The sequence below is a fragment of the Podarcis pityusensis genome (assembly GCF_964106645.2).
Source record: "Podarcis pityusensis genome assembly, chromosome: 2".
Classification (NCBI taxonomy): Eukaryota; Metazoa; Chordata; class Lepidosauria; order Squamata; family Lacertidae; genus Podarcis; species Podarcis pityusensis.
The window spans coordinates 4,966,641-4,983,493 of record NC_138029.1 but is presented as its reverse complement, the minus strand read 5'-3'; the positions used below and the strand labels follow the sequence as shown (position 1 = coordinate 4,983,493).

Sequence of the window (16,853 nt, the reverse complement as noted above, 5' to 3'; positions counted from 1 at the left end):
CATAGCTGTAGTTATCCAGCTATAATAAAAAGCATCAACAATTCTAGAAAAGAGCTTGTCAACGCGTGCCTCTGAGTTTGTTCCAAGTGGGATGTTTGAGAATCGGCTCAGGAATTCATTTGCTGGCTCTCTTCCCAAATGCCAAGTGAATAATTGTTGTGTGATTTGGTTCTAAAGTTTTCATTGCAAGAAACAAACACAATATTTAATGTTTTTCTCTTTCCTCCACATCCTCCTTTCCTCTGTGTCAAGTATTTTTGATTGCAAGCCTGCAGACAGGGACCGTCTTACTTTTATTCTAACGTAAACTGCTCTGAGAGCCTTACTGGCTGAAAAGCAGGGTAGGAATGTTTTAATTAACTATATAAGTATTTCCCCATGGGCAATAGCTCCCAAACCATTTTTCCTGCACTGACCACTTGAAAATTGCTGAGGGTCATGGTACAGCACATAATTATGTTTCTGCCTATTGCAGCAGCTGTGCTGCTGTGTGCTAGATGCTGTATGGTTTTTAACTACATTTTTATTGCTTCTTTTATTTCTTACATTTAATTTAATTGTATTACAATTCGCTTTCCATAAAATTCAAAGTGTAATGCAATAAAATACAACGTAAGAAAAAGCAATAAAAATACAATTAAAAATCGGTATGAATGCTGCAGACAACCTGAATGAAGCCTGCAGACCACTGGAGGTCCACAGACCACAATTTAAAAACCTCTTCCTCGGGGTAAAACTGCAGTTTCTCTAAGGTAGCTGCCATCTGTTCCCATTTCACTAAGATGAGGCTTTAGCTACACATACACATGTGTGCACAGTCCCTTTCAATGCAGCAACCAAGGGATAAAACATAACATATGCATAAGTAGTTGGGCCTCCAGCAAGCATGACTCAGAACTCACTCAAAACTCTGGTCAGGGATTGAACCTGAGTGGTGTTGTGGCTGAGTGTCAGACCAAGGCCTGGGAGACCAGGGCTCAAATGCACACTCAGGTTAAGGGCTGAGAAGCAGTGGCTGGCTATCGTGGAGTGAGAGCCATGTATGCCACCTTGAGGTCCTTGGAGGAAAGGTGGGGTGGAAATGTAATAAATATACATATACATATATCCTAGCCTTGGGCAATGTGGAAGGCTAAGACATCATTTTAGATGCAGCTGTTGAGAACAAGAGAGACGGCTATGGGCAGGCGGCTAATCAAATCAGGCTCCCTACCAAAAAGGCTGTCACTTTCTAGAAAGCCACAGCCAAGCTAAAGGTGGCAGTTCTTATTTCTCCTGAGTCTGCCTCCCTGCAGTTGGACCCTTCCCAGCTGCACCCTGGTGCTCTACTGCCACCCGAGGTCTCCACCTATCTGGAATCATCAGCCTCTTGGAGGCACTAATCAGGTTAGGCTCCCGCTCTTTGTTGAGGCAACTGTCAGGCTGTAATTACAATTAAGGAAACTCCTGGAATGCTAATTAACTCCCACATAATGATCAGCATTTAAAAGAAAGACAGTATCATTAACAAGCGGACTGAATGCTGCAGCTTATAGGAGGCCAGCAACACAGAGGCAAGAGAAGTGCAGAGGGCAGACTGAAGAGCTGCTCTCTCCCCAAAGCCCTCTCCACACGTCCCAGTTTCCCACAGGGCTCCCCCCATGTGTCGTATGGGCAGATATGCTGAACATCTCACAGGGAAAAAAACGACAGCCATTCAAAAATGAAGGGGAGGATTCCTTTGGCCTGCCCTCTCACCACCTGCTGCCCACTAAATAATTTTGAATAAAGGGGCCAGAAGAAAGGATGTGACCACATTTTAGCTGATGCCTGATGCTGTGGGATCCTGAGGGTTCACAGATGTAAAGAGGTGGTGGTGTCTAGGTCTGTGAGCTTTCTGGGAAATAAACAGGGCTGCAACCAACAGAGTGGGCAACAGAGAGAACCAATGACATATGACCACCTTCTTGTCTACTTCCTAGAGCTGGAGACAGTTGTCTCCTACAGTGTTTTGTGGTGTGCTTGTTCAATGCATCTTTGAGATGTGGCTTAATGTGTGCTTTTTAAGGAGCTGCCAACTGTCCCTAGCCTGGGGAGTTAAAAGACAATGGTGGGGGGAGGGTCAATCTTCTATGGGGTTCCAGGTTAAGAGAGTCCTGTCCTTCGCACACATGTACTTAGTAACACTTGCCTGCCTTGTTTGAGGATAACGTCTCATTGAACTGGATTGAAACCGAAGGCCTGCTGTGCCCCAAGTTAACCGGCTGCCAATTACTGTGCACAAATTAGAAACGCTCATCTAATCAACCCCAAGAGCATTTGTTCCCCATCACAGGGACTCAGTCTGCTACCTCTCTATTTATTCAGCTTCCCTGAGCATTACGAGAAGCTTCCTGTTATAGGGCAGGACCTCAGCAATTGCTCAGAAAATGGTATTTTGACACACGAGTGCCAATACTCCCTGATCTTTTGGATTTCAAAGCTCTGTCCATACACACAAACACAAAATCAGGAATGAGCCCACTGTGGAAGAACGCTCTCTGAAATTGTGGCACTTGTATGGCATTTTCTCTGGGATCAGACTGAGAGAGATCTTCTTTAAAAAACACACACAAAAACAGTTTGAGGAGAAGCTGGATATGTTCAGCACAGATTGGCCAGCCTTGGCATCAGCCTTTAATCAAATTTCCCCTAACTCTTCTAAGAGAAGGGTTGTGCACAGGGTTGTGTACTGATTGGCTGGCCCTTGTGTCATTTAGGAAGTCATTGCCCCCTGAATGAAATCTACAGCAGAGTAAATGGGGATTATCAGGGATAGAATTTTTATGTATTGATTTATTTATTTCCACCAAGGAGGAGGAAAACTGTAAAAGAGAGACGGGCATGACCATTCCATTTGGTTGTTAGAAGAACTTTGAAACTACCGTATTTTTCGCCCTATAGGGCGCACCTAGGTTTTTTTTGGGGGGGGGAATAAAGAAAAAAAATTATTTCCCCCCAGGCGCGGGGCTGGGGCGTGGGAAGCCCGAGCTTCCCCCGACCCCAGCCCCCAGAACAGGCTGCTATCCGCAAGCCTGGGGAGCCCTGCGGGAACTCCCGTGGTCTCCCCAGGCTTGCGGATATCTGCCCAAAGCCCGGGGCGCACTCCACTGCGCTCCCCGGGTTTCGGGCTGCAGGCTGCTGTCCGCAAGCCTTGGGAGCCCGGCGGGAAGTCCCAAGGCTTGCGGATAGCTTCCTGAAGCCTGCATTCGCCCCACAGGACGCACACACATTTCCCCTTCATTTTTGGAGGGGGAAAAGTGCGTCCTATAGGGCGAAAAATACGGTAAGTATAAGTGCCTGAATTGGCTTTTTTCCCTTCCTCCACCCAATTCTGTTACCTTTTATGTTGTCTGTTTCTAAACTGGTAGCCTGAGGCCAAGGACAAATGAATGAATGAATGAATGAATGAATGAATGGGCAGGTTAAAAAGCTGTAATCTTTCAAACACAGTTTTCCATTTGATCCACATTTTTGCAGGTTTGACTTGCCTTGATTTCCCACGAAGTGACACTTGGAGAAATTCTCCTGACAGATGAGGGCTACTCCAAGGAAGAGCCCTTCCTTTATGCTCATCGTAAGCAAGCAGAAAATATTTCCCCCCAGCTTGCTAGAAGCTCCCCTAATTAGTAAAGTGATAGAGATTTTGCTTCCTAGAGCAACAAAGGGTCAAGGGAAGAGACTGGGGAGAGAAGCACATCCCCACTAAAATCAGGGAAAAGGCAGGTTGCTCCTGCTCCATGAAGAGAACAGAAGCCTGCACTGGGACAGCCACCCTGCCCAGCCTCACGGTTGGCAACTATGCTCTTCTCTCCCACTAAGAGGCAAACCACATTGCTGTATGTGCAATGACATCCATGGGGGGGGGAGTATCACGAGGGGGATTCTGAGCAATGTAGCAGAGGGGCATGGGACATTTTACTGCCTTCTGATTTTCTGCTTCAAATCCCCCTCCAAAAAGTCACTTCCCAAATCCCACCCAAGCAGCAGTGTTTCAGATGCCTGTTTACCCTTGCAAGGCACATATATGCAGTGCTGGGAAGAATGGGGGGGGGGGGAGTTGGTGAGGAAAGAGTTAAGCAATTTCCCCTGTTCCTTCTCCACTGAATATAGCTCCTGAAACCACTTTATTCCATTACATAAAAATGCTGTTTTACAATGCTTAAAAAAAAACAAAGAAAAAAGGAAGGGAAGGGAAGGGAAGGGAAGGGAAGGGAAGGGAAGGGAAGGGAAGGGAAGGGAAGGGAAGAAGTAATTGCTCCCCCTCCTAGCCAAGGGAAGAGGAACTGACCAACAAGTTGTGCTGAAGGGGAAGAACTTAAGAGGTAGAAGCTGCTAACTAAAGGCACAGTAGCCAGGAAAAGTGTCAAAAATACCTTACCACACCAACTCCGCTGTTGAATTTTAATAATTTTGTTTTAGATTTCCACAAATCATGTGGAGAGGGCAGCTCAGAAAACAATGAAATGTGAGGCATTGGAAATGAAACCAGCTAGATTCTTTATGTAAAAAGTAAACAAACAAAAGGCAGTAATTTCAGAGTAAACCTGAGACAGCTGAGGGACACTTCCTTCCTTCCTCATGATACAATCTGTGACTTCAAACCAAGAGGACCATGGGCGTAGCCAGGATTTATGTTGGAAGGGGGGGCAGAACCTCAGTTAGTTAGGTATATTTATTGATTTACTTGATGGGGGGGCAGCTGCCCATCAAGAGAACCAAGAAGTATTATCCTGAGAAGGGTGGGCTGTGACCATAGCTCACATTAAGATGAATACTTTTCTTTTTGGGTGGGAGGGGGAGTTTAAGGAAGACAATAAGGCTACGGCAACCCTCCTCTTTATACCAAGCACTCACCTCCATTCTCATGCAGCTTTCCCCGGTATATCTTGTCTTCCACCACATCTGTCCAGTAGAGGGAGCTCTGGTTCAGATGGAAGTCCAGGGCAATGGTGTTCCGCAAGCCTGGCACTAAGACACTGTAATCCCCCTTGTGCAGATCAATGCGCCGGATCTCATGGCGGTTGGAAAATATGATGAAAGGCTTAAAGGGGTCTGAAAATTGAGAGAGGACTGTGGATTACTGGTGCCATTGCACTTTTGTGCTTTAGAACTAACGCACAAGAAAGGGGTTGGAGTAACTTCAATAAGGAATTGGAAACTTCTTCCAATAATTTCTTCTTCTTCTTCTTCTTCTTCTCCTCCTCCTCCTCCTCCACTTTGCTCTTTCAGCCTCTGAATTCACCCCTGATCTGCTCATGCCCATCATGAGCTAGACTGCAGACTTAATCACGACCATCATCATCATAAGTCATTATGACATTGCAAATTATCAATAGTACTGACAGATATGTGAGCAAGGGATTGCTGGGCTGCACTCTGCTACTCATGTCCCGGGTTCAAATTCCCAGAGCCCTATCATAATGGGCCACTTAGCTTTTCCTTCATCATTTCAAGGAAAATCATGGCTTATTGCAAATGAAGAACATGCATCATTTAAAAAAAAACAAAAAAAACAAACTTTTTGTCTCTCCTTCCCTCCCTCCTTCCTCACTTTCGCAATTCCATTCCTCCCTGGGGCACTGGAAACAGAGCAGCCTTTCTTGTGCCTGCCAACTGCAACACTGCTGAATGAGGGCAAGTCCCCAAATGACAGGAACATTGCTGTGTTTCTTGGCTGCCAGAATACACTAAGTTTCGTTTCTCTCCCTCCGCCCGTGCACCTCACTCCACTTGCCCGCCCCCCACCCCTTTTGGACTCCCTTTTCCATTTAATTTAGCAAAAAGGCAGGAACCTTGGACAGACCCCATATCCACCATGCATACAAAGCAGGTTCAAGGGACCAGGCCACATTCCAGTCCCCTCCACCCAGATCTAACAACGCCGTGCTGTTCAACAGAGGCCCTAGTGTTGCAAGTGAGATGCTTGGTGTTGCTATTGTCACAGAGGGGCTGCCTAGGTCTGCCTGCAGGGCAGAACAGAAGCAGATATCCTGGACAGAGGACACCACAGAGGTGGACCTAAAGGGTGGAGGTTTCCATGTCATCTTCTATGTTTTTCTTCGAGGACTAAAGACAAACTCAAACCATTTTTTTTCCTATGGGATATGCTTAGGGAAATGCTGTCGCAGCTTTCAGCCACATACCATAGGGAGTCAATTTCCAGGCCTGGTTGCAAAGACGTGAGTTCTTCCTTGAAGTGAACCTCCTCAATTCTCCACAATTTCCCACATTATGGAGCACTGTGCCTGCTCGTAAGCAAGCACCTCAGCCTCCCAGCTAAGGAAGTAATTGATTTTAAACCCAGAAAGTGCAGTGGGGCACCTCATCTTCCAATGTGAGGTGGCTTACTAGAAAGCAGACCCAAAGTGCTTTGTGACACCTCTTTAGATCTCATAAGAAACCTTGCAGGGAAATGAGCAGTTTCACTAGCTCAGCAGCACCTTTTCACACAGCTGTGTATAATAGGTGTATAACTAGGATGTTTTAATTATTGTTATTTATTTATTTATTCAATTTATATCCCTCCCTTCCTTCTGAATATACTTAAAGTATGTAAAAGGTAAAAATGATGAACTGGTGTTTGAAAATATTAAACAGATTTCTTCATAAGGGAGTTGAGAAAGCCACATCTCCCAGCTATTGAGTATATACTGAAATCCGCTTGCTGAGCTTTATTTAATGTGTGAAACAGCCCTGCACATGCCCACAGAGCAAAGGGTCTAGATCCATTCCTGCACTGCATCTGAGAACCTGATACCATTGTTCCGCAACCCTTGTCCTGCACAACAGGTAGAACACTGACACGCAAGTTCCATCGGGTTATTTACTTACCCATGCTGCGGCAGCTCTCGCCATCGCTCTCCAGCATCCAGCCCTCGTAGCAAGAGCACTTCACATTGTATTTGTCCTGCTCACACTTCTGACTGCACTTGAGGCGCTTGGCGCAGTAGCTCTGGATCTGGCAGGTCTTGTTGTCGCTACCCAACTCCATGCCCAAGGGGCAAGAGCAGGCAATGCCCTCACCTGGTGCAACCGTGCAGTTGTGGCTGCAGCCCCCATTGCTCAGAGAGCAGAGGTCTACAGGAGATCAGAAACAAACCACAGAGTCATTAAGGGAAATCTGGCTACATGCCCAAGTTGTTCAAGACAGCCCTGCCTATGGCATATTGCCTATTCCAGGGCCCACGGTGGTGGTGAACCATCTGATCTGACTGAATAAGAAGAGATGGTAAAATTAAAGAAGGACGGAGCACTATTTATTATTTATGTATTCATTTTACATCCTGCCCACCCTCCCAAAGGAGCCCAGGGTGGCAAATGCCTCAAGAACAATATAATCAAAAACATTCTAGAAACAGATTAAAAACCTTCCACTTTTATAGCATGTTCTGAGCATTCACAAAGCACACACATAATTTCAGTAATATTTACAGCATCCCTGTAAAGCACAGGTTGCAAAGTACCATCCCAATATTGCTGATAGGCACCTAAGGTTAAGAGTATAACATTGCAGCTGCCTAGCAAGCACCTGGCTGAAGCAGTATTTCAACTGGGGGTTCTGGCACCCTATCAGCCACGCCAGACAGATAACAGCATCCAGAACAAGGCACAAAGCTGAGGGGTCCTGGTTTCAGACAAAAACATACACACAGAGAACTGGAAAACAAGTCTGGTCCCCTGGGTCATTGTGCTCCTAGAGAAAGGAAGACTGGAGACAGTTCTCCACCTCACACTCACCACACAGCTTTCCTTCATCAGACCCATCCTTGCAGTCATTTCTGCCATCACACAGCTTTTCCGGAGGGAGGCAGATTGATGTGTTGTTGGCACAAGTATGTGAAGGCGGCTTGCAGACCAGGGACTCACAGTTCTCTTCATCAGAGTTGTCCTCACAATCATTGTCCCCATCACATACCCAAGCCTTGCTGATACAGCGGGCTACAAGGAGAGGAGACAATAAACATATATGACACACCAGAAGGGGACTGGCAAAACTGACTATTTCAACACACAACCCCTGCAGACACTGAGGGACTTAAAAAAAGGCATCTCTACAGTATAGTGATTATGAGGGTCACTGGCTGAGTTGGGTGTGATGCCACAGAATGTTCATGAACATTCCAGCTACTCAGGGAATAAAGCTGTCACAATGTTCCAGTCCAATTTCTGAAAGAAAAGGGAAAGTTGTCAGCTTAGCTGACAGAGAAGGTTTATTAAGGAAAAGGGCAAGGGAATCAAGGGATTTGAGGAAGGCAAGGGCTCTTTGAAGGAGTATCTGCATGTCATGGGATCCTAGCTGCATGCCTGAAACAATCAGGAAGTCTGTGCCCAAGAGCACTAATAGTTTCATGAACCAGCTAATTTCACCCCCTTCAATGAATTGTACATCACCAAGAGGTATGTATGCATGATCATCCTTATTTATAGACAGAACTGGAGCAATTCTGAATATGAGAGAACACAAAACATGGTCTCTAGCAAAGATCTGAAGGAACAGGAGTGGGACTATATAGGGGTAAACTACATGGTGGCACTGCAGACCTCAGACTACCTACCTTGGGCAAGAGCAAACAACTAGGAGCACAGGATAACTCCTGGGAGAAAGCAGGCACCATTTTCCCTCAGACCCATCATTTATCCTTGCAGCAAACCTAGTTGGTCAAGGCTGAGAGATGGGGACTGAGTGGAGAGTCAAACCAAGGTCTCCTCACTCAAACACTCCAACCGCTACCCCACACTGGCTCGCCAAAGGTGCGGGAACTGTGCATGAGAGCTGCCTGGGCGAGGATGCCTTCATCGCCACCTCTGTAATGCAAAACAATTACCAGAGTCCTTGCAGCCAAACTTGACATTTGGATCGCAGACGTGTGTGACACCTTCACAGTTCTTCTCGTCACTGGAGTCCATGCAGTCGGTGTCGCCATCACAACGCCAGCGCATAGGAATGCAGAGTGCGTCTAGCCGGCACTGGAACTCATCGGTGTGGCAACCTCCGGGTGGACGTGTGGCTGGGGATGGAATGACAGGGGCACAGAATGTGAAACCAGGTCACAGCTGGTGACTAGGACTGGAAGCCAGCCAGGTGGTAAGGGAAGCTGGCATGACATGTGTCTTGCCAAGTACCGTATTTTTCGCTCTATAGGATGCACTTTTTCCCCTTCAAAAATGAAGGGGAAATGTGTGTGCGTCCTATGGAGCGAAGATGCCATAGCCCCGCGACCCTCTCCCGGCTGGTCGGGAACCTCTACAGCCCCATTTCACCTCTCCAGCCAGGAGAGTGCGCGCGCGGGGCTAAAGCAGCCCCCCGCGACCCTCTCCCGGCTGGAGAGGTGACGCGCGGCTATGGCAGGAGCCTCTCCGCTGCGCCTTTCCGCTGCTCCCTGACCTGCTCTTTGGGGCTGGTGGTGGGCTTCCCCCCGCCAGCCCCAAAGAGCAGGTCGAAAGGAACCTGAAGCCTGGAGAGCGAGAGGGGTCAGTGCACACCGACCCCTCTCGCTCTCCAGGCTTCCAAGGTAGCCGCCTGAACGCACCTTAAACGGCACCTTGTTTTAGAGTGGGAAAACAAGAGGGGGAAAGTTCTCCCCCTCTCTGTGCAGCGCCTCCTGCTGCTTCACTGAAGGGGCGCTGGGCAGAGAGGGGAAAAAAATTTTTTTCTTGTTCTCCCCACTCTAAAACAAAGTGCGTCCTATTGTCCGGTGCGTCCTATGGTGCGAAAAATACGGTAGGTTTTGAACAGGGGATTCCCTCTCAGTTTCAAATTCTGAATGGGTTGTGGGAGGGGGGCCCATACAACCACCACAGGGAAGAAAGAGGGAAAGCTGAACAAAAAACCACAAAAAAGCAGCAGACCTCTGTAAGTGGTGCTAAACCAAGTTAGAAAATAAGGGCTGCAACTCAATGGTACGGGGATGGAGGCCACAGCTCAATGGTAGACAAATCTGTTTTGCCTGCATAAGGTCTCAGGTTCATTCCCTGGCATCTCCACGCAGGATCAGGAAAGAACCTTTTTGAGATCCTGGAAAGCCACTGTCAGTCAGCAGGCAATGCTGAGCTAGATGGAGCAATGGTCAGACTCCATATAAGGCAGCTTCCTCTGTCCTATGCTCACAGGATTTAAGTTTTGCCTGTGCAGAATTTCAAAGATGTTCTTGATGCTGGGCATGTGCTGCCTGGCTCATCTTGACTCCTCCTCCTCACCCTGGTTGGTGCAGTTGGCGTGGGTCTCATCGCTGTAGTCCCCACAGTCGTTATCCCCATCACAGGTCCAGTGCACTGGGATGCAGCGCCCACTGTTGCATTTGAACTGGTTGCTGGAGCAGGAATGGCTGCAGCCAGCTTCATCGCTGTTGTCCCCGCAGTCATTGTCTGGAAGGAGGAGGAAGGAAGAAGGAAGGGTCAGGGGCTGCCTAGGTCTGCAGGCGTAAGAGCTACCCTTTCCACACACCCTCTGGAAGAAGACCCCTCTGGCTCACAAGCAGCTGGAATGTCTCAAGGTATTTCAGCAATGCACCCACTGTCTGAGCTAACGGCACATTCCCATCCCATGCAAACTCCAGCCAAGCATGCTCCCCACAGTCCCAAGAGCTTTTGCCACTAGTAAAGCAACTAAATGTTAGCAGTAGTAATAGTGATGATGATAATAATAATAATAATAATAGTAAGAATAATTGATAAAAATGAAAACACAGAAATTGCATAGATCACCTCATGCACCATGGGGCAGTGGGAATGGATGGAGCCAATCTTACTTGTGGTTTGGGGCATCAGCAACATCTATTCATTCCTTGGCAACCAAATTATATGTATACAATGGTGTGTGTGTATGTGTGTGTGTACATGTGAATGTCTGTGCATGTGCAGTTTGGAACAGACCTCATTCAAGATCCTGAAGCTGCTTTTAAGGGACTCCTCGGTTTCTAAATGGGGACAGGCTTTTCTCTAAAATACTTGCGCCTGAAAATGTTTCCATATTTGTTTTGCATTATTGGATTTTCCGCTCCCTGCAGCAAAACCAGTGACCGACAAAACCATTTGTATCGCTAGAGTTTCTCTTGGCTTTGGTGATCTAAATCATTGCTCCTGCTTCTCCTCCTCCTGTCATTGCAGTCTACTTGCCAAATTCTAGAGCAAAAGGAGGTACACAAAATGATGAGTGGCCTTCTTCCCCTCCCATTTTGATTGCCAGCAGGCTTAATCTAATGCACTAGCATTTACACTGATATGCGTCAGGGTGTGAGAATGTGGCGCTCTTAAGTCTCCACACCCATCGTTCTACCTGGACACTGAGGTCCAGCCCCGAGGGCTCTCTGGCGGTTCCCCCACTGTGAGAAGCCAAGTTCCAGGGAACCAGGCAGAGGGCTTTCTCGGTAGTGGCACCAGCCCTGTGGAACGCCCTCCCACCAGATGTCAAAGAGAACAACAACTACCAGACTTTTAGAAGACATCTGAAGGCAGCCCTGTTTAGGGAAGCTTTTAATGTTTGATGTATTACAGTATTTTAATATATTTTTTGGAAGCCGCCCAGAGTGGCTGGGGAAGCCCAGCCAGACGGGCGGGGTATAAATAATAAATTATTTATATTTATTTATTTATTCAGTTTTCATTCACCTGCTTACCTTCATGGTACAATCCTACACATGTCTACTCAGCACTGAACTCAATGGGCCTTAATCCAAGGTTGGTGTGGGGCCACATTTCATTGGAGGTAACCTGGTGGGAGCCACGTGGTGGCAGGAGGTGGGCCCACCCCTTTGATCTCTTTCTGCTACCTGCTTTTCACTCTCACTCTCTCATTTTGGGGCAGCAGGAACCAGTTTGGTGCCCCTCCAGATGTTGTTGGTCTCCAACTCCCACCAGCCCCAGCAAACATGGCCAATAATTAGTACTGATGATGGGAACTGGAGTCCAGCAACATCTGGAAGCACACCACACTGGCTACCCCTTCTTTGGAGGCTGGAAGCATCACCAAAGTGGAACCTACTTACACGCGAGGGCAAGTAAGGCAGGGCTGCATGATTGAATCACAACAGCTAAGCAAAACAAGTATTCGACACTTGAGTAATAGAAGCAGTGGCCAAGTATCAGAGGTACACATGAAGTAGTGACAGCAGCTCCCATCATACAGATGTGAACAACTATAGCTGAAAGCAGGCGCCAGGAATGGCTCTTTGAATTTGCAGAATGGGTACATCAAATGATCTTCATCAGAAAAACTAAGGACAGGAAGTGGGAGTTTTGCTTTGTGTTTTCCTGCAGTGACTGGACTTGTGAAGAAAAGTGACAAGGATCTTAGAGACCAGAAAGCGGGAAAGAGTTGTGGTGCATGTTGATCTATGCACTAACCGGTAGCTTTTGGACAATTCTTTTCGTCAGAGCCATCCCCACAATCCTTTTCTGAAACAGAAACCAACCAGAGAAGACAGAAGAGTGGGCAAAGTGAAAACACACACACACACACACACACACACACACACACACTGAACATGAAAAAGGAAATCAAATACGAAAATGGTGATGTACAGATATGTTAAAAGACAGATTATGAACGGGGGCGGAACGCAGAACAGGAGAGTCATAAAGGGGGAATGAGAAGCCGTGGACAGAGCTCACACCCTATTTCTCTGGACTGGGGCAAAGTGATCCTGAGACTTTGGGGGAAGGCTGAAGCCCTGGGGCACCTTTCATGGATATTCTAGGCCCATTCCCTGAAATTCAGTGTCCATTCCAAAAATCCATCTGAACTTGTGTGTGCTTAAGTCTACTAGGCAAGCAAGCTCCTAGCGTTTTTACTTATTTAAGTGCAAGGTAAAACATGCAGACAATATTCTAGGTTTAGGAATTTTGCTAGAGCTCACAGGAACCTAAGAAGTTGCTTTAAACCAGGCAAGGCTATTTGCTCATTTAGTCCAATATTCTCTACTCTGACTGACAGCAGCTCTCCAGGGTCTTAGCCAGAGAGGGGGCTGTTCCATCACATGCCACCTGATACTCTTCTTTTTCCAACAGGAACTGACCTTTGACATGCAAAGAATGTGCTCTAGTAGAATTATGGTTTCTCTCCTAAGTTGACCCTGCAGCTCTTTTCCTATCCCAGTGAACAACAATCCTCAGAACTAGATGGCAGCCATAGAGTCAGAGGTCAGGGAAGGACCAGAAGATCATCAAAGCCCACCCTGTTGGGGCAGCAATAGGCTTTGTCTCTCTTCTCTTCCTAACCTCACCCACATTAGTCCCAAACTTTCCCTAAATACAACGCATTGACACAGAGAAAAAGAGGTGACAACATGCTGCACTTCACCAAGATGTTTAAAACACAGATGACTCATACAAGTAAGCCCCAGACATGCTCTCCAAAAGACATGAAAAAAATCAACAAAAATAGCATCAGGGTTAATAGTCAACTGACCTGGGGATAATTTCCTTTCCCATTACCTACTACTCACAGTCCTGCATAGAGACAGTTTACATAGTCAGCAGAATCAAGTGGCAAAGCTTTCTCTTTCTCTTGGGACTTTTTCCAGTTTCAGGGTGCAGAGGAGCATTGTTGCCACGCCTCCCCCAAAAGAGCCCAGCATACAGAAAACAAGCATCTCAGTTGGAAGGCAAAGTCTGACCTTTCTTGCTGATAGGCAAATGTTCTAAATGCAGGGTTTGTTTTTTGCTTTGTTTTTTTTGGGGGGGGGGGCGCGTTCAAAAATGCAGACCCATACCTGCAACTTGAAGTGGTACAATCCAAACAAAGTTTAACCACTTGAATCTAGTGAATCTGGCCCTTAAGATTCTGAGCTTGAAACTAAATCTATCCATTTATGAAATGATGTTGGGGTGCAAGCCTATCCCACATCAATCTCCAACATTCCATCTTTGACCGTTTAAAGGGGGGCGGTTCAAAGCACTGAAATCTTCAGATCAGCCCAATCATGCAATGTAATTAACAAGCAGATGAGGACTTAGGGCAGGTGTGGGGAGCCTATGGTCCCCCATATGTTGCTGAACCACAACTCTTATCAGCCCCAGCAAGCAAGGTTTTAGGAACTGGCTGGACGAAGAAGAGTGATGAGAGGCTCCAGCTGAAGAACCCCCAAGGGAAGCTGCAGAGGAGGAAGGCTCTGAACCAGGGAAGTGGTGGTGGGACACAAAAGACAGGTCAGAGGAGGAAGGAGGCTGGGATGCTGAAGAAGCAACAGGCTCGAGGGAGAGAGAAGAGCCACAGGTAGAAAGACGTTCAAGGGCAGGGCAGGAAGCAGAGGGAAGCAATTCAGGTGCAGCGGAGGAGCAGGGGCAGGAGCTACAGCAGTTTCACAGGCACTGCCCAGTCCCACAGTATTAAGCTCCCCTCCACCCTTGTCTCCAAGGACACACAGAGCTTCACATCTAGCCAAACAAAGAAAAACAGGGCGGGGGGGGGGCTCCATAACGGGCTTTAAGGCTGCTTGGAAGACATCTGGTTAAGGAGGAGCTTCAGAGGGAAGTAGGAGGGGAAGACAGCCAGTCTTGGCAACTGCACTACTGGGAGCAAGCCATGCCCTGTGGTGCTCTCTGATTGTATGCTATTTTTCCTAATAAAAAGCTAACTTTACTTCGAGTCTGAGTCTCCATGCTGACCTGCATATGAACCAGCCCTGACACATGGTCAGTGACCAGGGATCTGTTATATTTATTTTGATTTAACAAAATTTGTATACCACTTGATTAAAAAAAAAAATCTCACTTGCAGTTTACAAGAAACATTAAATTATCAATAAAAAAGTTTAAAATGTGCAATTAAAAACCTTTTTAAAACAATTAGACTCAGGTGTAAACTAAGAAGAACATGGCAACACCTATGTGTCTGAATAGGCTAGCTGAAATGAAAATGTTTTAAGCAGGTGCAAAAATAACACAATGAAGGTGCCTGTTTGATGTCAACAGGTAGGGAGCTCTGAAGTGCAGACGCTGCCACACCAAAATAATGATTTCTTACAAGTGAGGAATTCCAGGAGTATTGGAGTTGTAGTTCAGCAGCATCTGGAGGGCCAAAGGTTCCCTACACCTGGCTTAAGGTAAACCTGATTCAAGTCCATGTATGCTAAACCTTCCTTGGTTCACATTAAATGCCTCGGTGGAATGGAATTACGCATTTAACTCAGCTGTAAAATGGCACCAGCAAGCCTGTCCTTGCTAGGAAGGTCAGGATGGGAAGACCAAGACGTTTTGTGCTTGCATTGCCCACCCACTGGCTTCTTCTGAACGGGGTTTCTTGGGGGAGAAAAGGGCAGCTCATGAGGCTACAGACAGCCTAGTACCATCAGATAGAAGGTGAGCCCCACCCCCACCCCCCATGCACACATGAGCAGGCAGCATATTAAAGCAAACAGAATGGTACCATGCAGAGACTGCAAATGTGGAAAAAAGAAGCCCAAGCCCTCCCTTTCCTAAATAATCCCCTATCCCCCATCACAGCTAGCCTCCCCTTGTTTCTGATCTCACTATTTCAATCACCACAGCAGGCTAGCAGTCAGGTATGTGGCACTTACCATTGTCACATCTCCAATTGATGTTGATGCAGCGGCCATTGTGGCAAGTGAACTGGGTCAGAGGGAAACAAGTTGGGTAGGCTGCAGAGGTAAAACAACAACAGTGTTAGCAGCATCTATCTCAATGTCCAGAATGCTTTTAAAGGGTTGGTATCCTGGCATGTACTCAAGCGAGTGACTCCGCACCCCTTTAGCCCGCCCTCCCTGCATGCCCCAAAATAGCTGCCACTGACCATCAAAGCACAAACAAATTAGGGAGTGGGCAAATCTGGCTGTTCAGATATCTGAATCTGTGGTATGTATAGCAAAGTTTGAGTACTAATTCCTCCTGTTCGCATAGCAAGCATTCGGAAAGTGGGGCCTGCACATACACTGGAACATCTTCCATCACTCACCACATGAGGCTGACTCATCAGAGCGATCCCCACAGTCATCATCCAAGTCGCAGGTCCAGGAGATCGGTATACAACGGCCGCTGGCACAGGAGAACTGGTTGGTAGGGCAGGTACGAGCTGGGTGGAGAGACAAGAGGCAATGAATAAAAGAAGCGACGTTACTGGAGGTACCTGAAGATGTCAGAATACACAAGGAGAGCTAGAACAAGGCTAACGGGAAGATCTGAACATGCAAAAGAAACATGCTTGTAGAGATGGCATATCACCACTGTCCAAAGGGGCATCTAAAGGGCCACTTATCAGGGATGCTCGAGGAATCTGATTGCCCTGCATTCTGATGTAAACCAACCTAAGCCACATCTCCTGGATTAAGGTGAAGATATGTAGTTAGCCTTTAGATTCCCCATGTTTTTGAAGCACTTACATTACTAGGTAGTCTGAGGTTACCTTTCAGAATATATTTCTCACTACCCCAACCAGGTAATAGCTGTGTCAGCAGCTAAAAACTACTGGGGTCTACCACCACACATGTTAAAAATGGGGCAGCAAGTGCCCTGGGAGCAACAGCGTAAGATGATGTGTGATTTCTCCCAGTGAGACCCAGTGAGAAGAAATACAGATAATTTCTTCTGAGAAGTTAACAACACTTATGGATGGTTATCACCCACCCTTTTTTCAATACCTTCCACCCATCATATATTATATAAACTCTTGGCTAAGAAAAGAAAATTGCATTGCATGATATCAACTGAAACATGACTAACAAAACACAAGGCACTAAATCTGACTGGTTAATTATATGCTTTACTGTCTGAAAGTAGGTCAGTGGTTCAAACCAATATCACCTTCAAGAAAAAAATGGAACCATGATTTAAACTTATAAATCCAGGAATAACAATGTTCATGGATTTTAAATAGCATG

The 16,853-nt window shown here is 46.7% G+C and overlaps 1 protein-coding gene across 1 annotated transcript in view; it reads right to left on the bottom strand.

Moving 5' to 3' along the window:
- Positions 1-16,853, bottom strand: part of LRP1 (LDL receptor related protein 1) — a 321,217-nt gene that overhangs the window by 97,176 nt on the left and 207,188 nt on the right. Inside the window, 7 exon segments of the mRNA XM_080996568.1 lie at positions 4,876-5,073; positions 6,853-7,098; positions 7,759-7,959; positions 8,847-9,029; positions 10,219-10,386; positions 15,537-15,617; positions 15,932-16,048. Coding sequence (XP_080852694.1) covers positions 4,876-5,073; positions 6,853-7,098; positions 7,759-7,959; positions 8,847-9,029; positions 10,219-10,386; positions 15,537-15,617; positions 15,932-16,048 — 1,194 coding nt within the window.